At 39.8% G+C, this 23,759-nt stretch overlaps 1 protein-coding gene, 1 non-coding gene and 1 pseudogene across 3 annotated transcripts in view; 1 reads left to right on the forward strand and 2 right to left on the reverse strand.

Annotated features, from left to right (window-relative positions):
- Positions 1 to 23,759, reverse strand: part of CUL5 (cullin 5) — a 92,820-nt gene that overhangs the window by 50,167 nt on the left and 18,894 nt on the right. For both annotated transcript variants that reach the window (XM_066247475.1, XM_066247464.1), the window contains exons 2-4: positions 21,838 to 21,947; positions 7,522 to 7,621; positions 2,595 to 2,771 (exon numbers count right to left, since the gene is read on the reverse strand). In XM_066247475.1, the coding sequence (XP_066103572.1) occupies positions 2,595 to 2,771; positions 7,522 to 7,621; positions 21,838 to 21,947 (387 nt within the window). The remainder of the gene's footprint in view (positions 1 to 2,594; positions 2,772 to 7,521; positions 7,622 to 21,837; positions 21,948 to 23,759) is intronic.
- LOC136320478 (small ribosomal subunit protein bS6m pseudogene) lies at positions 8,472 to 8,838 on the reverse strand (annotated as a pseudogene).
- On the forward strand, positions 18,848 to 18,923 carry TRNAA-GGC (transfer RNA alanine (anticodon GGC)). Its single transcript has one exon. It is a non-coding gene; the product is annotated as a tRNA-Ala (tRNA).

Here is a 23,759-nt window from a genome sequence, read left to right on the forward strand (position 1 = left end):
ATAATGGAACTTAATTCCAACAACTGTGGTCCTACAATCTATACTCTTAAACATTAAGTGATGCTGATTCCCACAATCCATAGGGAATAATAAGAATTAAAGAAATAATAGAGCCCTGGCTGGGTAGCTAAGTTGATTAGAGCACTGTCCCAAAGCACAGGGGTTGCTGGTTCAGTTCCCAGGCAGGACACATACAGGAACAAACTGATGTCTCTCCCTGTCTCTCCCTTCCTTTCTCACTAAAATCAAATAAATTTTTTTTTAAATTATAGAAAAACAAGAGCAAATAATATTATAGGACTACAAATTAAAAAGCAGCTGGAAGTGTTTCTCTTTTGTTTGTTTTTTTGGTGGGGAGGTGAAGTTATTTCTACCACTGAAGAATAACTGGGTATCTGAATTTATAGTAACCTGTCAGCATTAGTACAAATTTTAAGGCTGGAGTAAAAATGGCCAGGCCACTATTTGAATATATGAATACTCAAGCTTGTTACTATCACCATTGCAGTAGGAAGTAAGTTGTCTAAAGTTCAAATGGTCTTTTTCACTTTTTAAATTTGTGGCTCCTTTTTAGTCTTACAAGTAGGAAAATACACGATAAATGAAGAGAGAGAGGTTAGGTTATCACTGATTGAAACGAAAATCTGGGACTCCATTTCAGAGTTTAACTTTTCCCATTAAATCATGAGTTGTTACTAGCAAAATATAAAAACAAACAAAGCACATACTTAATTCATAATAACTATAATCAAATAAAAAAATTGTTAAAGACGACAGTCGGCCCTGGCCGGTTGGCTCAGTGGTAGAGCGTCGGCCTAGCGTGCGGAGGACCCGGGTTCGATTCCCGGCCAGGGCACATAGGAGAAGCGCCCATTTGCTTCTCCACCCCTCCGCCGCGCCTTCCTCTCTGTCTCTCTCTTCCCCTCCCGCAGCCAGGGCTCCATTGGAGCAAAGATGGCCCGGGCGCTGGGGATGGCTCCTCCGCCTCTGCCCCAGGCGCTAGAGTGGCTCTGGTCGCAACATGGCGACGCCCAGGATGGGCAGAGCATCGCCCCCTGGTGGACAGAGCGTCGCCCCTGGTGGGCGTGCCGGGTGGATCCCGGTCGGGCGCATGCGGGAGTCTGTCTGACTGTCTCTCCCTGTTTCTAGCTTCAGAAAAATGCAAAAAAAAAAAAAAAAAAAAAAAAAGACGACAGTCGTTCACCCATGATTAAACACAAAGATACCAGAAGGTAATCTAATAAAAAAATTTTTTTTTAATTTTCCACTAATGAGAGAGAGAGAGAGAGAAAGGGAAAGGGAAAGGAGGAATAAAGGGAGAAAGGGGGGAAGGAAAGAAGGAAGAGAGTGAGAAGGGGGAAGGGAGAAGGGAGAAAGGGAGGGGAAAAGGGAAAGGGAGGGGAAAAGGGAGAGGGGGGAAGGGGGGAAGGGAAGAAGAAAGGGGGAAGGGAAGAAGAAAGGGGGAAGGGAAGAAGGAAGGGGAAAGGGAGAAAGGGAGGGGAAAAGGGAGAAGGGGAAGGGAGGAAGGGGAAAGGGAGGGTAGAAGGGAAGGGAAGGGAAGGGGGAAAGAAGTGGGGAAGGGAGAAAGGAAGGAGGGAAAGGAAAAAAGGAGAAAGGGGAAAAGGGAGGAAGGGAGGTGGGAAAGGGAGAAAGGGAAGGGGGAAGGGAGAAAGGGAGGTGGGAAGGGAGAAAGGGAAGGGGGAAGGGAGAAAGGGAGGTGGGAAGGGAGAAAGGGAAGGGTAAGGGAGAAAGGGAGGTGGGAAGGGAGGGAGGAAGGGTAAGGGGGGAAGAGAGGTGGGAAAGGGAGAAAGAGAAGAAGGAGGAAGGAAGGGGGAAAGGGAGTTGGGAAAGAGGGAAGGGTAGGGGAAAGGGGGAAAGGGGGAAAGAGGAAGGGGAGAAGAGAGGGAGGAAGGGAGAAGGGGGAAAGGAGAAAGGGAGAGGGGAAGGGAGGTAGGAGGGGAAAGGGAGGAAGGAAGGGGTGAAGGGAGGAAGGGATGGGGGAAAGGAGAAAGGGAGGGAGAGCAGGAGAGCTGGAGAACAGTAGAGAGGGAGAAAGAGAAAAGCATCAACTTGTTGTTCTATTTAGTTGTGCATTCATTGACTGCTTCTTGTAGATGCCCTTACTAGAGTCAAACCCTGGAGCTCAGTGTACCAGGACAACACGTTATCCACTGAGCCACCCAGCCAAAGCCAAAAGAGGGAGTTTTGAAAAAGAATGAAAGTAATTTAATTTACAGGAATGTAAAAGTACAAAGAAGGCATAAGAAAATAAAATCTCAAACATAAAACTAGGAAAAGGAGAAAGTGAAAGGCAAAGCAAAGGAGCTAATGTCTGCAATGTAGATCTATAGTTTAATAGCACAAACACGAAAGAAAACTGAAGTTAAAAATGGATTAAATATTCCAGCTTTGGAAAAATGCAAAAAAAATGGATTAAATAAATAAAAGTATTATTCAGTAAAACCCAACAAAAGCTGGAAAGAAATATATATATGTGATGTAGAAAAACCTACTTTATATATAAATTACTTTCAAAAGTATTCAAATCACCCTTTCTGAAGAATATTAGGAAAAAATTAGGAAAACTGACCTACCTTTCGAACAATACCGTCTTCTACATTTGATTTTTTATTACCTCCCTGTTTACCCAATAAAGTAATCTCTAGTTGGCAAAAAGGCTTCGGTAAAATATCACATTGTGTAAAGAATTTTCGCCATTCAACAATATATGCTTTTAGCAAAGCTGTATCATCTTGATGGCTCAGTACTCGCTGAAAAACAGAATTGTACCAATTTGAAATACAGGTGCTTTAAAGAATACTAGAAATTTTTTATGCTATAAATATTAAACATTTTATTTATTGTACAAAATATCTTAAACTCAAAAGAAATGAAAACAATGGTATATATCCAAGAGAAAATTAAAATATATTCACATGAACTTGTGATGATTTCACAATACATATATCAAATCATGTTGTATACCTGAAACAAATAAAATGTTTTATGTCAATAATATATCAAGTAAAACAAAACACCCTATAATGTCACCCCATTAAATTTAATTTCTAAAAAATCCTGTATCTATTAGCTATTACCTTCTCTCCCTCTATTTCTCCCTTCTCTCATGCCCCAACCCTAAGCAACCACTAACTTACTTTCTGTATTTATGTATTAGCCTGTAGTAGCATCCATCAGTATTTTATTTCTATTTATGGCTAAATACGATTTCATTTTCTGGATGTCTCATATTTTGTTTATGTTTGAGCAATGACAGACATTTGAGTTGTTTAAACCTTTGTCTATCATAAATAACGCAGCTATAAATATCTATGTATAAAAATATGTTCACAAAAACTTGTAATACTCACCAAGAATAAAAGAGAGGACTCAAGGAAAATCAGAAATGAAAGGAAACATTACAACTGATACCAGAAGTATACAGACTACAACATTATCTGCCAACAAATTTGACAACTTAGAAGAGATGAATCAATTACTAGAAATATACAATCTACTAAGAGTAAAGCATAAAAACCCAAAAAATCTGAAGACTAATTACTAGTAAGGAGATTGATTCAGTAACAAAAAAAATTCAAAAAACAAAAGTCCAGGACTAGATGGCTTCACTGGTAGATTTTTATTTTTTTAAGAAAGAGAGAGAAAGGGAGAGAGATGAGAAGCATCAACTGGTAGCTTCAGTACTTTAGTTTTCCATTGTTTTTCATATGTGCCTTGTGGGGTGGGGGGAATGGGGGATGCTCAAGCCAATCAGTGACCCCTTGCTCAAGCTAGCAACCTTAGGCTTCAAGCTCTCTACCTTTGGACTCAAGCCTGTGACCATGGGGCCATGTTGATGATTCCACACTCAAGCTGGCAAGCCCATGCTCAAGCCAGTGACCTCAGGGTTTCAAAGTTGAGACCTCAGTGTCCCAGGTTGACGCTCTATCCACTGTACCACCACCAGTCAGGCTTCACTGGTGAATTTTATCAAGCATTTAAATAAGAATTAATACTGATCTTTCTCAAATTCTTTAAAAAATTAGAAGATGAGGAAATACTTCCAAACTCATTTTACAAGGCCAGCATTACCTTGATTCCAAAATCAGACAAGGATGCTATAAGAAAATTACAGACCAATATCCATAAAATAGATGCAAAAATCCTGAAAATATTAGCAAACCTAATTTTACAGCACATTAAAAGGATTATACATCATGATCAAGTGGGACTTATTCAGTAATGCAAGAATGGTTCAACATTGTTAAATCAAAATCCATGTGATATGCCACATTGACAAAATGAATAAAAATCATAGGATCATCTTGATAGATGCTAAAAAAGCATTTGACAAAATTCAATATCCTTTTATGATAAAAAACTCAACAAGGTGGGTATAGTGAGAACGTACCTTAACACAATTAGGCATATTATGACAAGCCCACAGCTAACATCATATTCAATGGTGAAAAGCTGAAGGCCTTTCCTCTAAGGTCAGAAACAAGGCAGGATGCTTACTCTCACCAATTCAATTCAACACAACATTAGAACATCCAGAGCAATTAGGCAAGAAAAAGAACTAAAGGCATCCAAATTGGGAAGAAAGTTGTAAAACTGTCACTATTTGAAGATGATATATTATATATAGAAAACCCTAATGACTCCACAAAAAACTGTTAAAATAAACAAATACAGTAAAGTGGCAGGATACAAAAATCAAAACTCAAAAATTGCTGTTTCTATATTGTCTGTTTCATAGCAAACTATCAAAAAGAGAACTTAAGAAAACAATTCCACGGCCTATCGTGCGGAGGACCCGGGTTCGATTCCCGGCCAGGGCACACAGGAGAAGCGCCCATTTGCTTCTCCACCCCTCCGCCGCGCTTTCCTCTCTGTCTCTCTCTTCCCCTCCCGCAGCCAAGGCTCCATTGGAGCAAAGATGGCCCGGGCGCTGGGGATGGCTCTGTGGCCTCTGCCTCAGGCGCTAGAGTGGCTCTGGTCGCAACATGGCGATGCCTAGGATGGGCAGAGCATCGCCCCCTGGTGGGCAGAGCATGCCCCTGGTGGGCGTGCCGGGTGGATCCCGGTCGGGCGCATGCGGGAGTCTGTCTGACTGTCTCTCCCTGTTTCCAGCTTCAGAAAAATGAAAAAAAAAAAAAAAAAAAAAAAAAAAAGAAAACAATTCCATTTATAATGCATCACAAAGAATAAAATACCTAGGAATAAATTTAGCCAGGCATATGCCAGATCTATACTGAAAACTATAAAACATTGATGAAAAAAACTGAAGACACAAAAGTGAAAAGATGGTCTGTGTTTATGAATTAGAAGAATATTATAGTATTAAAATGTTCATATACTCCCAAAGAAATCTACAATGGAGAAAGGACAGTCTCCAATAAATGGTGTTGGGAAAATCAGACAACCACATGCAAAAGAATAAAACTTGACCACTATCACACAACGGATACAAAAAATTAACTCAAAATGGATTAAAGACTAAAATTTAAGACCTGAAACCATAAAACTCCTAGAATACATAGGTGATAATCTCCTATCAGTGTTGGAATAAGTTTTTTTTTTACTTGATACCAAAAGCAAAAATAAACAAATAGGACTACATCAAACTAAAAAGCTATCTGTAGAAGGAAGTATCAACAAAATAAAAAGGCAATTTAATGAATGGGAGAAAATATTTGCAAATCCTATCTGACTAGGGTTGATATCCAATATAGACAAAAAACTCATACAACTCAATAGCAAGAAAAACAAAAACAAAAGGCAAAACAAACAAAAGCCCACAAACAATTAAAAAATGGGCAGAATATCTGAAGAGATCTCTTTCCAAAGAAAACATACAGATGATGAGCAACAGGTACATGAAAAGATGCTCAATATCACTAATCATCAGGGGAATGAAAATCCAAGCCACAATGAGATGCTACTTCATAGCTGGTAGAATGGTTGTTATAAAAAAACACAAGAAATAAGTGTTGGCAAAACTTGTGGAGAAAGGGAACCCTCATGCACTGTTAGTGGGAATATAAACTGGTGCAGCCACTATGGAAAATAGTATGGAGATTCCTCAAAATATTAAAAATTGAACTATCAGATGACTCTGAAATTCCACTTCTAGATATCTATCCAAAGGGGAAAAATCTAATTTGAAAAAATATAGTCAGCCCTACATATTCATGGGTTCTGCATCTGTAGTTAGTTGAATCTGTAGGTGCAGAACTCACAGATACAAGAGCTGACTAAGGGATCTGAACATCCATGGATTTTGGTATCTGCTGGGGGCTGGGGTACCCTTAAACCAACCCCCCTTGTATACTGAGGGAGGACTATAGCACCCCCATGTTCACTGCATAGTATTTACAATAGCCAAGATATGGAAACAACCTGCATGTACATATAGTGGATAAAGAAAATGTGGTGTATATATATATAGACACAATGAAATATACTGCTCACAAAAATTAGGGGATATTTTCAAAATAAATATAAAGCTATAAAATATCCCCTAATTTTTGTGAGCAGTATATTATTCAGCCATAAAAATGCCTTGCCATTTGGAACAACATGAATAAAATTTGAAGAAAATTACTGTCAGCTTGAGAAAAGGTATTAGTCATGAGAATAAAAAAAGATTTATTCAAAACCCTGGGCTTGCCCGGTCAAGATGGGAGTTGAAGCTTCCTGCCCCCCCCCCCCCAAACTCTCTCTCTCTCCTCTAAAATGAATAAATAAAAATTAAAAAAAAAAAAAGATTAAAAAAAAAAAAAAGATTTATGTGGCCTGACATATGGTGAAAAATAAATGGTGATGAGGACATCTAATGCAGTGGTTTTCAACTGTCGGTTGGCCAAAAATTTTGTGCTGGTCTACGAAAATTTATCACCCTGATCTTGTGATGAACTCTCTCACAGACTGGCATGGAAGTTTTGGTGGACTGGCACTGGTTGACAGACCCATGGTCAAAAAACATTGACTAAGGGACCTATAAAAAACTGATTTTCTTTATGTCTTTTCTTTCTTTAAAAAAATAAACTTATTGGGGTGACACTGACAATAACATTTATATAGGTTTCAGGTGTACAATTCTATAAGACATTATTTGCATAATGCACTGTGTGTTCAACAAAACCTAGTCTCTTTCCATCACCATATATATCTGACCACCTTTACCCTCTTTTCAACCTCCTCCCAAACCCCTTCCCCTTTGGTAACCACCATTCTGTTATCTGTGTCTATGAGTTTGTTTTGTTTGTTCATTTGTTGTTTATAGCATCTTTTAATTGAGGATAATAATTTACTCTCTAGAAAAAAATGTCACTGATGGGGGAAAAAATATGATAATCATTTCATTAAAAATTTGTTTAACAGGTATGTCAAGAGTCAATGTTATATTTAAAATTACTTCAGGAAGTCTTACATTTAAAATATTAACATATTTTATAATATATATTATAGTATTCTTTGAGTACAACCTTAAATTTAATATAAAGATTCAGAACTTACTGCCTGTGCTTGCTTTATAAACTCAAGAATATCTTCTTTTAAAGCCTGGTGAATTTTTGCTGGGCCTTTATCATCCCACAGACAGACTGCATGCACATCCCTATAAAAATAAAGCAGGTAAGCAAACATTAACACTAAAACAAGAATAAAGACAAACTCATGTTAAGTCCTGTTTAAATATAGTTTCCAGGGATCATGCTAGACAAGCTAACAGTGCTTGAATCCATTCATAAACCAAACATTTTTTGATAAGTTGTCTCACATTCATTTCTATTTTTAATTCTTTGTGATTTGTTTTCTTTAAATCTCTGCTAGTTATTGCATATTTTTAATTATAAAAGTATACTATCTCCCAATTCCATTCCCCAATATGAACTACTACTATTTTCTTGTTCAAAGCAAGTATAAATCCTTTTAATTCTTTAACACAGTATATGTAAAACAGTCTTATCTTTCAGAAAAATATAGTAATTTAAATGCTGTTATAATCACCTAGCTTCCTCCACACATTCATTACATTTATTTTTTCAAGTTTTTAAAAATCATGTTTATTACTCTAATCAAAAGTTACTCACACAATACAGCATGGTTTTACAATCTGAATATTTTATTTCTCATGATTATATAGTCTAAATGACTAGCTCACAATCCAAGACAGTTTTGTTTTGTTGTCCAAAATGGTGTTAGTGTTGCAGGGCAAAAAGACCTTATTGACAAAAAAGTTACATTTAACAATATCAAGAACAATGTGCTGGTACCACACAGATTACAAAGTGGCTTCAAACAAGACATTCTCCCACCTCTCACAGCAAAGGGGATTAAGATAAAAAACAAAACAAAAACAAAAAACCCTAAAAAACTTTTATATAAAGATCAAGATTATAAATTATTAATCCATGATGCTCAAAAGTGAGAGAATTAAATGTAAGTCTAAAATCAGGTGAATCTTCTCATTTCTTCTTCTTTGTGGAATATAGTTTTTCTTCAAGTGGGACAGGGACAACCCCTTCACACTCTTTTACTTCCTGGGTCAGAGGGTATTTTATAATATTAGGTCTAATCACATTAATGTCTCGAGACAAATGTTCCATTATGCTTCCAACAGTTGTTGGTGCATAAAAACCCACCAAGAAATACCCTCCTCTACTGTGGCACTGGCTGTGGGAGAGATTTTATGAGGAAGCATTTGTTCACTCAGGTTTCCAAGGCCCGCACTATGGCCCCTTTGTCAAATCATAGGATGTCCCCTATCATCCATTTCAAAGCATAGCAGTCTCTGGCCGCTTTTAGGATCAAAGCCAGCTTGTAGCAGGGCATGCTCAAATGTGTGGTGCCGCTCCAGACCACTGAGCCAGCTCCCAGGAAGATGGAGAGGCGGGAACCTGAGAGGTGCTGGACTAGTAGGTTCCTGGGTGGAGAAAGTCTATATTCATTACATTTACACATTAATTACTACTGTATCTCCTTTATTTAAAAAAAAGACAAAGCCTGACCAGGCGGTGGCGCAGTGGATGGAGCGTCGGACTGGGATGCAGAGCAGAGGACCCGGGTTCGAGACCCCAGGCTCGCCAGCTTGAGTGCGGGCTCATCTGGTTTGAAGAAAAGCCCACCAGCTTGAACCCAAGGTCGCTGGCTCTAGCAAGGGGTTACTTAGTCGGCTGAAGGCCCACAGTCAAGGCACATATGAGAAGGCAATCAATGAGCAACTAAGGTGCTGCAATGCGCAATGAAAAACTAATGATTGCCTGACTGGTGGTGGCGCAGTGGATAAAGTGTCGACCTGGAATGCTAAGGTCGCCGGTTCGAAACCCAGGGCTTGCTCAGTCAAGGCACATATGGGAGTTGATGCTTCCTGCTCCTCCCCCTCTTCTCTCTCCTCCCTTCTCTAAAATGAATAAATAAAATCTTTAAAAAAAAAAAAAAGAAAAACTAATGATTGATGCTTCTCATCTCTCTCCGCTCCTGTCTGTCTGTCCTTGTCTATCCCTCTCTCTGACTTACTCTCTGTCTCTGTAAAAAATAAATAAATAAAAAATTTAAAAAAGACAAAAAGAAACCCACAACCAAGAAAAACCCAAAAACAAAAGCTCTCATAAACAAATATACAAAAACTCTAAACTTAAAAGTTGACATTTTACCCAAAGGACATTCATTAGGAAATATATTGCATTGTGTATTCACCGCCTCTCGCACAAAGTTAATTTCTTTTTTGTATTTTTCTGAAGCTGGAAATGGGGAGAGACAGTCAGACAGACTCCCGCATGCGCCCGACCGGGATCCACCCGGCACGCCCACCAGGGGGCGATCCTCTGCCCCTCCGGAGCGTCGCTCTGTTGCGACCAGAGCCACTCTAGCGCCTGGGGCAGAGGCCAAGGAGCCATCCCCAGCGCCCGGGCCATCTTTGCTCCAATGGAGCCTTGGCTGCAGGAGGGGAAGAGAGACAGAGAGGAAGGAGAGGGGGAGAGGTGGAGAAGCAGATGGGCGCCTCTCCTGTGTGCCCTGGCCAGGAATCGATCCCAGGACTTCTGCACGCCAGGCCGACGCTCTACCACTGAGCCAACCGGCCAGGGCCACAAAGTTAATTTCTTAATTACCAAGTTGTAGAGCAAGGAAACATAACAAAAGTGTAGTCTTAAAGGATTCTTTTATTCAAAAAATGCTCCCCAGTGACCCATTCAGTGTCTTCTGGAGTCCTTGCTATAAAAAATGTCAAAGAAATCTAAATAAAACATCTCCAAAATTATAACATTATAACAATGGCCAAATAGTTTGTTTTACATTCAGATTCTTAGGAACATCATTATAACCCAAAGTTATGTCTGCATATTAATTTAAACTTGCTTTTATCATTTGTTAAAATCAGCTTAATAGTGGTATCTGGCTCAGTGCCTAGGATGCAGTAAGGACACAAATATCTGTTAAATAACAACATAACTGGTAACATATGACTGCTTAATATGTGCAGATTCTATTCTAAGCTGTTTGAACTCATCCTTCACAGGAACTTTGAAAGAGTACTATTTTTATCACCACTTTACAGATGTGAACACTGAGGCTAAAAAAGTTAAGGAACATCACCAAGATTATACAACTAGTATATGTTGGAACCAGCCAATTGAGATCCAGAGCCCACACCAAAATTTCCCCCCAAATTTAGTCTTACACTCCTTCAATCATCTAATAAAGAGTAGCCAAAATAATTTCTATAAAATTCAAAAATCACATCATATTACCTCTACATTTAAAATCCTCCAATGGGCCTCCATTGTTTTTTGAATAAAGTACAAAATAGTTACTTGACCCCTATAATATGGCTACAATCTCACCTCATGACTAAAGGAATCTAGAGTTGAAAAGAAGAAATTGATAGAAAAACAGTTTATAATTCACTACTTTTACAACCAGTGGTAGTCAACCTGGTCCATTGGGCATTCCAGCTTTCATGGTGGGCAGTAGTGGAGCAACCAAAGTATAAATAAAAAGATAGATTTAACTATACTAAGTTGTTTTATAAAGATTTATTCTGCCAAACAGCAAAAATTCGACATAAAGTACTTGGTAAGTAATTATTATTATATGCTTTAACTTGCTGTAACTCTGCTTTATAAATTTTATAAAGTAAAGTTACTTCCCTACTTTATAAATCACCATTATTGTGAAACCGGTGGGCGGTTATAAAATTTTACTACTAACAGAGATACAAAAGTGGGCAGTAGGTATAAAAAGGTTGACTCCCCCTGTTAACAGTATTACTATGCATACAAAGACAAGATGTAAGATCATGGTGGAAGAATATTTTATGAAGTAACAATGAGCAAAAGACTGTGGATCACTATGGCGTCTGCAGTGAACTAGAGACAAATCAATGTTAGCATGTGATGTGGGGAGTGATAAGCAAGAAATTAGCCAGACTAACTTCATTTTAGCACCTACATTCAATCAGTCCTACTGTACCCATTACATAATGTCAATCCAATTTGGTTATTTCCATCTATCACCACTATCATAATAAAATTCACCACCATCTCTTGTTTATTGTAACAAAAATCTTTATGAATTGACTGCTTACTATGTGCCAGGCACTTTACATATACTGACTTGTGTTAGTTTAGGTTTTCCAAGAAGCAGATGGGATTAGAAGAGCAAGAGATTTATTGAGGGAAATGCCTGGGAGGGAAAACAGAAAATGAGCTACAGGAAGCTGGGCAAGGGATAAGCCTACAATGCTGGTCTAATTCCTGAAGGGAAGAGTAGAAAGGAAGGTTGGGTAGCAAGAATCTTAGCATACAGGGCAGTTCTAATGAAATCTGATAAAGCTGGAGAGTTCTGGAACAAGTCACTCATCAGAGGAGATCCAGGTCTATCTAAAATAGGGCTATCTTAGCCTCCCTGCATATTCAAACCACTGCTGGGTACATGTCAGAAGGGCTCAAATGTGACTTGCTTCTCATAAGGCAAGAGGGAATAGTGTGGTGAAGGATGGGCAGCTCCAAAAAAATCTTACCCAAGTCAGTCAAACTCAGTAATGATTTAATACACCTTCTCTAGCTCCCTTTTCTTAACCTCCAGGTATTCCATGTGTTGCTGTATTAGGAAAAATGTCCTCAATATATATACTCTTTCTTATTCAAAATACAACACTACCACATGATAAAAACACGTCAAGTCTCCTGGTCAATCTTCTAAACAGTTTTTGAAACGATTTTATTTATTGATTTTAGAGAGAGAAAATGGTGGAAGGAAGAACGGGAAGCATCAACTCATACATATACTCATAGTGCCTTGACTAGGCAATCACAGGGTTTCGAACTGGAACCTCAACGTTCCAGGTCGATGCTTTATCCACTGCACCACTACAGGTCAGGTCTGGCCAATTTTCAAACACATTTTGAGAAACATATATTTGAAAAATGTATATAGTTCTGAGGGTCAGGAATCTAACAGCAGCTTAATTGGGTAGTTCTAGCTCAGGGTCTTTTATGAGGTTGCAGTCAAGCTCTCGGCAAAAGATCTGGGTCTGTATTCAACTAGGACTGAATCTTTTTCCAAGCTTATATGGTAGTTGGCAAGTCTCAACTCTTCACTAGCTGCTCAGTTCCTCACCAGGTGGAACTTCCATAAGGCCATCTACAGTATGACAGCTCATTTTCCCCAGAGTGAGAAAGAGAGATCTCAAGACAGAAATTGTGGTGTTTTATAACATAATTTTGGAAGTGACAAACTATCACTTCTGTCATATATACGGCTCACAAAAATTAGAGGATATTTCAAAATAAACATGAAGCGAAAAAAGCATTTGATTTCATTAAAGAACATCAGAAAAGCAAACAAGTAAAAGAAAGTTGTTCAATTATGCAAATGAGATGCAAAACCAACTTTTACTTCATTGGTGAAAATGCACTATACAAAAGGCTGAAAATACTGGAGTATCTGCATGTACCCTGATTCCCTAATTTTTGTGAGCAGTATATAAGATAATGTGCTTGGTTTGTTTTAAGCTGCTAAGGTTTAGAGCAATTTGTTATGCAGCAACAGATAACGAATACACACATAGATACAACAAAGAAGGTAGAGGGATATAAGGCTAGTGTAATCATTCAGATGATGACTGGGGAAAAGACAGCTGGGACAGAATAAAGTTCAAGAGATATTTAATAAAATTCTGTGAAACCAAGTAACCAACTGGATATAACAAAGTAAAAAACCATAGGCGGTTCATGCTAGCTGACAGGTTTTTGGCTTGAGACTATGAATAACAGATTTTTATGATTCTAAATTTGGAGTACTTACATAATTTAAAAGACAGACATATGCAGGGAACAAAATGCAACATTAGTCTAGAAGACTAACTCAGAGTAAGAATCTGAATTGCTTATATAGAGATGAAAATTCCAGTAAAAGAAACGAAAAAAATGGAACCCATTTATGCCTCATGTTTCATTATTGCAACAGAAGTGACATAGGAGTAATTTATATCCTACTGTTCAAGGTCATCACCGAGGTCTGAGTTTTCACACATGTCTGCCTCCTGAGGGTAGTACACGTATGCTATCATATGGCTCAGAGAGTTAGTCACTACTGCAGATACTAGCATGCTGCGAGCTTGTCAAAAAGTGGTGTGAATTTTCAGAAAAGTTTTGAAGAACTGAATTTCAAAAATTTCAACCTGCAGCATAAGTGGGTTAAGGGGCACAGAGGATGAGTCAGCTAAGAACACTGAGATCAGGCAGACTTTAGACAAGAGATAGAAGAGAAAAACCAGGAGACAATGGTGTCATAAAAACTAAGGAATAAGAAAAAAATTTTTTTAATTCAGTGAGAGGAGGGGAGGCAGAGAGACAAGACTCCTGCATGTCCCCCAACCGGGATCCACCCAGAAAGCCCACTAGGGGGCGAGCTCTGCCCATCTGGGGCATTGCTCCGTTGCTCAGCAACCATGCTCTTCTTAGCAACTGAGGTGAGAAGAGGCCAACTTGCTCCAATTGAGCCATGGCTGCCGGAAAGAAAGAGAGGGAGAGAAGGGGAGAGGAAGAGAAGGAGAAAGAAGTGAAGGGGGATGGAGAAGCAGATGGGTGCTTCTCCTGTGTGCCCTGATCAGGAATTGAACACAGGACATCCACATGCCAGGCCAACACACTACCACTGAGTAAACCAGCCAGAACCAAGAAAAACATTAAAAAAAAAATCATTGCCTGACCTGTGGTGGCGCAGTGGATCAAGCATCAACCTGGAATGCTGAGGTCGCTGGTTCAAAACCCTGAGTTTGCCCAATCAAGGCACATGTGAGAAGCAACTAACTTTGAGTTGATGCTTCCTGTTCCTCCCTCCACCACCTCTCTTTCTCTCTCTCTCTCTCTTCTCTCTAAAATCAATAAATAAAATCTTTTAAAAATTTGTATTTATTGTAGCCTGACCAGTGGTGATGCAGTGGCCACAGAATCGACCTGGAACGCTGAGATCCCCAGCTTGAAACCCTGTGATCACTGGCTGAGCATGGGCTCATCAGCTTGAGGATGGGGTTGCTGGCTTGAGGGCAGGGTTGCAGGCTTGGCTGGAGCCCCCTCGTCAAGGCACGTATAAGAAGCAATTAGTGGACTAACCAGGCGGTGGTGCAGTGGATAGAGCATCAGACTGGGATGCAAAGGAACAGGGTTTGAAACCCTGAGGTCGCTAGCTTGAGCACAGGGTTGCTGCCTTGAGCATGGGATCATAGACATGACCTCATGGTTGCTGGGTGCTGCAACAAAGAACTAATGATGTTTCTCGTCTCTCTCCCTCCTGTCTGTCCCTATCACCAAAAAAAAAAAAAAAAAAAAAAAGCAATCAGTGAACAACTAAAGTGAAGCAACTATGAGTTGATGCTTCTCCCTCTCCCTCCTCTTTCCCTCTCTCTCTAAAAAGCAATCAATAAAAAAATTAACTTATAGTAAAGAAAAATTTTCTAAAAAATAAGGTCTCACAAGTTGAAATAATTATTATTTAATTCTGATTTCCATTTCACACACCAGAGTCAAACCAAACAATATGTATCAAAAGCAGCAATTCTCAACTGAGAGAGAGGTACTGCCTCCTCTGGACATTTGGAAACATGAGAGCATTTTTTCTTTCAATAATGAGGGGTAGGAAGGATAGTACATAAGGAATGTCCACTAAAAGACTTTATGAGGCTGAAGGCCAGAGTAATAACCCACAACATACAGAACAGTCTTTTATAATCATCGAAAGTGTCTATAGCACTCCCAAGAAAAATAAGGATGTAGATGAGAAAATGAGAGTAAATAATCAATGTAGTTTAATATCAATACATTAAATACATCAATCAGATTTAAATATGAGCAACGTCTGTTACTAATATGGTCAAATAGGCTAAAATTTGGAAAGATTTTATTTAATTAATGTAAGTCTTGCAATTTTGGTGATGGCATTGATAAGATATACAAGAATCCTAAAAGGGTTGCCTCAGGTAACCTCGGGTAACTCCAAGGAGATCAAGGATTTTTAAAAACAGTATTTTCAGACCACTAACTTTAGCAAGCATGAGGTTATTGATGACTACTGCTTAGAAGTATACATTAAGCAAGAACAGCATCACACTATGCTCTGATATCCAGTCAGGAGAACACAGAGAACAAGCATTATTCTACACGATGAAGCATGTTATCGACAAAAATTGGCAAAGTTAAAACAAAAAGAAACCCTACCACATTCAACATATTATTCATAAAATAGTTCAATCAATCAAATTTAAGAAAAGTACATGTATATATAAATGCTTTGAAGTTTTTATATAGCAATTTTCTTTTTCGGGGACAGAGAGAGAGTCAGAGAGAGGGATAGATAGGGATAGACAGACAGGAATGGAGAGAGATGAGAAGCATCAATCATCAGTTTTGTGACACCTTAGTTGTTCATTGATTGCTCTCTCATATGTGCCTTGACCGCGGGCCTTCAGCAGACCAAGTAACCCCTTGCTCGAGCCAGTAACCTTGGGTCCAAGTTGGTGAGCTTTGCTCAAACCAGATGAGCCCGCGCTCAAGCTGGCGACCTCGGGGTCTCGAACCTGGGTCGTCTGCATCCCAGTCCAACGTTCTATCCACTGTGCCACTGCCTGGTCAGGCTAAATGCTTTGAAGTTTTAAAAGATCTCTGCTATTTCTTATTGAACGCTAATTTGTCAAAGGCAGAATCATGGATATACAATATTATGCAACAAATTCTATGTTATTTAGGGAAATCAAATTATTTTCTTATGTAATAAGGAAAATAAGGAGCACAATAGCTTATGTATATGTATAGACTATTCAATCATACATCTACACTCAGTGATGTAGTATATATTTCATTAGTGCACAACCACACAAAAAAATTTCAACAAGTCTACGACAGCTATCCTTAGGAAGACACGGTTGCAAACCTGACCCTTGGCTGGTATCTGGGAACTTGGATTTTCGGAAAGTTCTCGCCAATTCCCAATAAGAATGGCTCATTGTAACTTATACTGTTTATGTAAAGACTCTATATATGTTAAATACTTGCTTTTCAACTAAGAGTATGGAATTTTGGTTCATGTCAGGCACAGGCTGCCTACGTGACCAGACCCTGGGAAAAACCCTGGGCACTGAGTCTTTAATGAGCTACCATGGTAGACAGGATTTCACAGGTGTTGTAACAAGGAGTTGCTGAAGGAATTAAGTATATCCTGTGTGACTCCACTGGGAGAAAACGCTTGGTTTCCCCTGGACTTTGCCATATGCATCTTCGTGGCGTTTTGTTTCGTATTCTCCATTGCAATAAATTATAGCCATGAGTACAACTATATGCGGAGTCCTATGGGTCTTCCTAGCAATCTTTGAAGACTGCTGACATGATGGTGTCAAAAACAGGTCCACTAGAACAGCTCTGACTCATGGAAACCAGGGGAAGCACTGTTTGGGAAGTAGGAAATGGTAGGACAACAACTCTTTCCTGCCTGGGTGGCTATAAACAGTAGCTGAGTGCCTGACCAGGCGGTGGCACAGTGGATAGAGCGTCGGACTAGGATGTGGAGGACTCAGGTTTGAGACCCCAAGGTCGCCAGCTTGAGCGTGGACTCATCTGGTTTGAGCAAAACTCACCAGCTTGGACCCAAGGTCGTTGGCTTGAGCAAGGGGTTACTCGGTCTGCTGAAGGCCCACGGTCAAGGCACATATGAGAAAGCAATCAATGAACAACTAAGGTGCCGCAAGGAAAAACTGATGATTGATGCTTCTCATCTCTTTCCGTTCCTGTCTGTCCCTATCTATCCCGCTCTCTGACTCTCTCTCTGTCTCTGTAAAAAATACAAAAAAACCAAACAAACAAAAAAACAAAACAGCAGCTGAGCTGGTATCCACTGTGAGAGCGAAGAGCTACCAATGAAACTTAGAAATAATAGCGCTAACCCGGGAGAGGGGCTTGCTGAATTCCCTGGCTGCTTCTGGCCATGTTGATTAGAATGAGAGGACAAAAAGCACAGCCTGGGTGGTGTCTTTGGTTTTTGTTGGCCTCTAAGTAGGAGGAGAAAAGGCCCCAAAATTCCCAAAGCCAAGTGTTAGGTAGACCCCAAATGTCAAACTTTTATGTTACTTTCTCCTCCAAGCATGAGAAAATAAATTAGATCCCAGGGCTGGAGAAAGTTTTAGATACATCAAGGGAGAGGAAATCACCCCAACTGTTTTAGTCAGCTTAACTGATGCTGTTGCATTAATCCCTCCATACTTCTTTTTGTGACAGAGAGAGATGGTCAGAGGGACAGATAGGGACAAACAGGAAGGGAGAGAGATAAGAATCATCAATTCTTGCTGAGGTCGCCGGTTAAAAACCCTGGGCTTGCGTGGTCAAGGAACATATGGGAGTTGATGCTTCCAGCTCACCCCCACCCCCCGTCTCTCCCTCTCCTCTCAAAAATGAATAAATAAAAAACTTTTTTAAAAAATTAAAAAAAAAACACAACAATCATCAATTCTTCATTGTGGCTCATTAGTTGTTCATTCATTGATTTCTCATATGTGCCTTGACCAGGGGTCTACAGCAGAGTGAGTGACTCCTTGCTCAAGCCAGCAACCTTGTGCTCAAGCTAGTGAGTCCATGCTCAAGCCGGATGAGACTGCGCTCAAGCCGGCAATCTTGGAGTTTTGAACCTGGGTCCTCCACATCCCAGTTCGATGCTCTATCCACTGCGCCACTACCTGGTCAGGCAACCCCTCAATACTTCTTGCATTCCAGTCAAGATCTCCCAGCAACTGTAATGTTAATGTTATAAATGATGAATTTTACTGTTGGGATTTAAGTAAATTTTTAGTGAGAAAAAAGGGACAGGACAAAGGAGGTTCAAAAATATGGATTTGTATTTTATAGCTGTATGATCTAGATCTATGATAAAGATATAAAATATATGTTTGTACTCTCATAAATGCTAGAGGGGTCGTATCAATCAGGGAAAGCTGCAAAATAAAACGTGAGACACAACCTCCTTGCTTTTTACTGCTGGTGAGGAGATTAAAATTTAAACTGCTTAAGTATTGGAAACATAATAAATTTCTGTAACGAATGATATTTACTACCTGTATTATTTTACCTATTGATGTCTCTGAGAAAATGGATACAACATGAAAATAAAGAAAATCTCCAAACAGCAATATACTTTTGGCCTTTTAATAAGCAGCTTTAGTTGCTGCTGAGCTCTTTTGAAATCAGATATCTGACCCTTAGAGGTGGATGATCATCCAACTCTGATGTGCGTAATTTTGAGCGGATCAACTTGGACTCTTAAGATTGACAATATACGTAGGCTTAGAAAAGTCACTTGGGCCCTGGCTGGTTGGCTCAGTGGTAGAGCATCTGCCTGGCGTGCAGAAGTCCCGGGTTCAATCCCCGGCCAGGGCACACAGGAGAAGCGCCCAACTGCTTCTCCACCCCTCCCTCTCTCCTTCCTCTCTGTCTCTGTCTTCCCCTCCCACAGCCAAGGCTCCATTGGAGCAAAGTTGGCCCGGGCGCTGAGGATGACTCTGTGGCCTCTGCCTCAGGCGCTAGAATGGCTCTGGTTGCAACAGAGTGATGCCCCAGATGGGCAGAGCATTGCCCCCTGGTGGACGTGCCGGGTGGATCCCGGTCGGGCACATGCGGGAGTCTGTCTGTCTCCCCATTTCCAACTTCAGAAAAATACAAAAAAAAAAAAAAAAGAAAAGAAAAGTCACTTGGACTTGCAATATGGCTGTCTGCAATTAAATGCAGATCTTAATTGTCTAGATCTGCATTTAAGCTGAAACCCAATAATGTCTGGTATTGGGCTGTTTAAACCTCAACACAAGCTGTACTGATATAAAGCAGGCATGTACTCAATGAACATGACTTTGACTTGAGGATTGTGGAAGATTTAAGACATACATACTCTGTGGAGCCATAAACTGAAAACATCATGCATTCAGCCTAATCATTTGAATCACTTGCAATAGCCACAGAATTTCTGATGGACCATCTGAAATCAAGCTGTTGCTTGGTTCTACTATCTGACACAGAGACTAAATACATTCCTAATTTGTGGTTACTGACAAAGCCGCAAGTTGGGAGAGGTCAGACTACTCACTCCCTACAGACTGGACTCTCTACCCGTTTCAGGTCTCTCACTGCTATTGACTTGTGTTCAGCTTTCTGGATTAGTTGCGATTTTCAACAATATATTAATAACCTGATTTCATTTCTCTTACCTTTAACCTCACTCCTCCCTAAACATACATCATAGTGAGGCGACTTGGTTATTAAACACAGCTGTCTTCAGAGGAACTGATCTTGTTCAGGCTGCTCACCAGATAAATCATCAGGACAAAAGGGGTGGGAGGTGACAAATCTATCTTGAAAGTTTTTGAAAATTCAGGATTTTATCCAGACCAATTCCTTTTTTTTTTTTTTTAAAGATTTTACTTAGTCATTTTAGAGAACAGAGGGAAAGAGGGAGAGAGGAAGAGAGGGAGGGGGAGGGAGAGGGAGAAAGAGAGGGAGGGAGGGAGGGAGGGAGAGAGAGAAAAGAGAGAGAAGGGGGAGGAGCAGGAAGCATCAACTCTCATATGTGCTTTGAACAGGCAAGCCCAGGGTTTCGAACCAGCAACCTCAGTGTTCCACGTCAACGCTTTATTTACTGCGTCAGCACAGGTCAGGCCCAGACCAATTCCTAAACATGATATGTCTTTCTAGTTAGGTTGTATATGAATGTTTATCTGTACAAATGCTTTTGTTCCTCTTGCAGGTCTGGGTAACGGGAAAAAATGCATAGTTTTCAGTACTGAATTGGACATATTGATTTTGTAAGTGAGAGAAAATAAAACTCAGCATTAGGGGAGGAAAAGGATATTACTGATTTTAGTTTTTCAGAACTATTCTTGAAAGCTTTTCCCTCTTACTAAACAAAAACAAAACAAAATTCCTGGTATAGATTTTCCACACTGCTGTGAATGCTTTAAACTCAAACCGCCTCCTGGCCATGCTTCCAATCACACCAGTGTGCTGAGACCCCAGGGAGCGACCTTAAGTCTTACACTTTCTACAAAGAACACCTCTGAATGTCATCTGCACTACTGAAGTAAATGAACTGGTGTCTTGGATAAATAAAACTATTTGGAATTAATTGCCTCCAGGCAGTCCACCTGAAATTAAGGCCTGAACTGAATTAACTGGACTCGATTAGGACCCATAGAGCAAAAGGCCCCATGGAAGAAGGGCATATTTGGGGGCCTTCTTAACCTACACTACCTAATGTATGTCTTGCTTGGGGTACCTAACAATAGTAAACTTTCCAAGGGTACCATGTATACCACCTGAGATTGTACTTCTTTATGTGTGGACTCTATCCTGACACTGCCTGAACCCTGGAAAGTGTTCAGGTCTGCATCAATTTATGGACAAGAGTTGTACTTGGTCTAAATTGATACTTCAGGCCATGTAAAAAGGTCCATACAGAAACTGAAGGAGAAAGCCACCAAGTTTTCTAAGATAAACCTCATGGTAAAGGGAATTTATTTTAACTAGCTAAATCCAGGACCCTTAAAAGGTGTAACTGAGATCAAGACTACAGGCTGGTCTTGCCTTGCTGTGTGAAATCTTATTGATAATAGTTTTGCTGTAAAGACATTTGGCCAGAGTTAACAAAGGCCAAGAGTTAATACAGCAGACCTCAGGCTATATTCCTTAGAAAAGCCTGCTTGGCCTTGACTGGCATCTGACAACTTAAATGGTTAAGAGTTCCCTACACTGACAAAACTTTCCTAAAACGGTAAGAATGACTGTGCCTAATAATGTTTGTAAAAACAGTATGGTTTACAGAACACCTGCTCTCTTTATCTGGGGATCTGAAATTTTGGTACATGACAGACAGAAGCTGCCTATGTGACCAGTCTCCAATAAAAATCCCAGGTACTGAGTCTACAGTGAGCTTCCCTGGTAGACAACGACACTTCATGTTTTGTCATTCTTGCTGCTGGGGAAATTAAGTGTGCCCCATGTGACTCTACTGGGAGAGGACTCTTGGCACTTTGTTCTTGTTTTTCCTTGGACTTCACCCCATGTGCCTTTCCCCTTTGCTGTCTTTGCTGTAATAAATCATAGCTGTGAGTATGACTACTTGTTCAGTCCTTGGAGTCCTCCTTGCAAATCACTGAAACTGGGGGTGGTATTGAGAACCCTCAACATAAGTAGTAATAATTTTAAACAAGTAAACAGAGCTATTTAGAGTAAAAATTGGATACAGAAATGAACCACCAAAATTTTCTTAATATTAGCAAAAAGTTAGAATTAATGGATTACTTACGAAAACAGATCGAACCACTGCTGTTTTGTAACAGATTCCTGGCGTAATAGCTTCAAAACAATTGGTCGCATGAAATCCCATTTGTCTTCAAACTGAAGAGAACCTTTATTCTTTGATTAAAAAGAAAGAATAAACAATAGTTTAATTTAAATGCAGTTATATCAAAAGTATTATTTTTATCTTTTAAGAGATAGCAAGAGAAATTGCAAATAATTTAGTTTTCCATAATGGAATCCCTATAAACTTAATCTAATATGAAGGAATCACAGGAAGACAATTATAAAAAAGAAATCAACTGTATAAAACTATATGATGTAAAATCTGGTCTTGTCCAAAGTGAAGGTCTACTCTTTTGCCATGTTTCTACTAGGTAATCTCTAGACCAGGGGTCCCCAAACTACGGCCCGCGGGCCACATGTGGCCCCGAGGCCACTTATCCAGCCCCCCACCGCACTTCTGGAAGGGGCACCTCTTTCATTGGTGGTCAGTGAGAGGAGCATAGTTCCCATTGAAACACTGGTCAGTTTGTTGATTTAAATTTACTTGTTCTAATCCAATAAAAAAATGGGAAGAGGACATGAACAGACACTTCTCCCAGGAAGAGATACAAATGGCCAACAGATGTATGAAAAGATGCTCAGCTTCATTAGTTATTAGAGAAATGCAAATCAAAACTACAATGAGATACCACCTCACCCCTGTTAGATTAGCTATTATCAACAAGACGGGTAATAGCAAATGTTGGAGAGGCTGCGGAGAAAAGGAAACTCTCATCCACTGTTGGTGGGACTGTAAAGTAGTACAACCATTATGGAGGAAAGTATGGTGGTTCCTCAAAAAACTGCAAATAGAACTACCTTATGACCCAGCAATCCCTCTACTGGGTATATACCCCCAAACCTCAGAAACATTGATACGTAAAGACACATGTAGCCCCATGTTCACTGCAGCACTGTTCACAGTGGCCAAGACATGGAAACAATCAAAAAGCCCTTCAATAGAAGACTGGATAAAGAAGTTGTGGCACATATACACTATGGAATACTACTCAGCCATAAGAAATGATGACATCAGATCATTTACAGCAAAATGGTGGGATCTTGATAACATTATACAGAGTGAAATAAGTAAATCAGAAAAAAACAAGAACTACATGATTCCATACATTGGTGGAACATAAAAACGAGACTAAGAGACATGGACAAGAGTGTGGTGGTTACCAGGGGTGGGGGGAGGGAGGACATGGGAGGGAGGGAGGGAGAGAGGGGGAGGGGGAGGGGCACAGAGAACTAGATAGAGGGTGGCATAGGACAATCTGACTTTGGGCGAGGGGTATGCAACATAATTTAATGACAAAATAACCTAGACATGTTTTCTTTGAATATATGTACCCTGATTTATTAATGTCATCCCATTACCATTAATAAAAATTTATTAAAAAAAATAAATTTACTTGTTCTTTATTTTAACTATTGTATTTGTTCCCGTTTTGTTTTGTTTTTTACTTTAAAATAAGATATGTGCAGTGTGCATAGGGATTTGTTCATAGTTATTTTTATAGTCTGGCCCTCCAACGGTCTGAGGGACAGTGAACTGGCCCCCTGTGTAAAAAGTTTGGGGACCCCTGCTCTAGGCCCTTGCAATGCTATGCCAGTATTTGCCTGGGGATCTTGGATCATGCTGAATAATATAATAATGTGATTTAGGGAGCAGAGTGGGGGCTGGCCAATCCAGAAACATCAGCAATGGTGAATTAGGTTGGGGGCTTTGGGTCAACCAACCTGGAGACCAAGATGACCCATGTGAGCAATCAGTCAATCATGCCTACATGACGAAGTCCCTCTAAAAGTGCTGGACACCAAAGGTTGGGTGAGCTTCTGTGGCTGACAGTACTCTACATGCACTGTCACACATTGAGACAA

The sequence above is a fragment of the Saccopteryx bilineata genome, chromosome 1, assembly GCF_036850765.1.
Source record: "Saccopteryx bilineata isolate mSacBil1 chromosome 1, mSacBil1_pri_phased_curated, whole genome shotgun sequence".
In the NCBI taxonomy this organism is placed as follows: Eukaryota; Metazoa; Chordata; class Mammalia; order Chiroptera; family Emballonuridae; genus Saccopteryx; species Saccopteryx bilineata.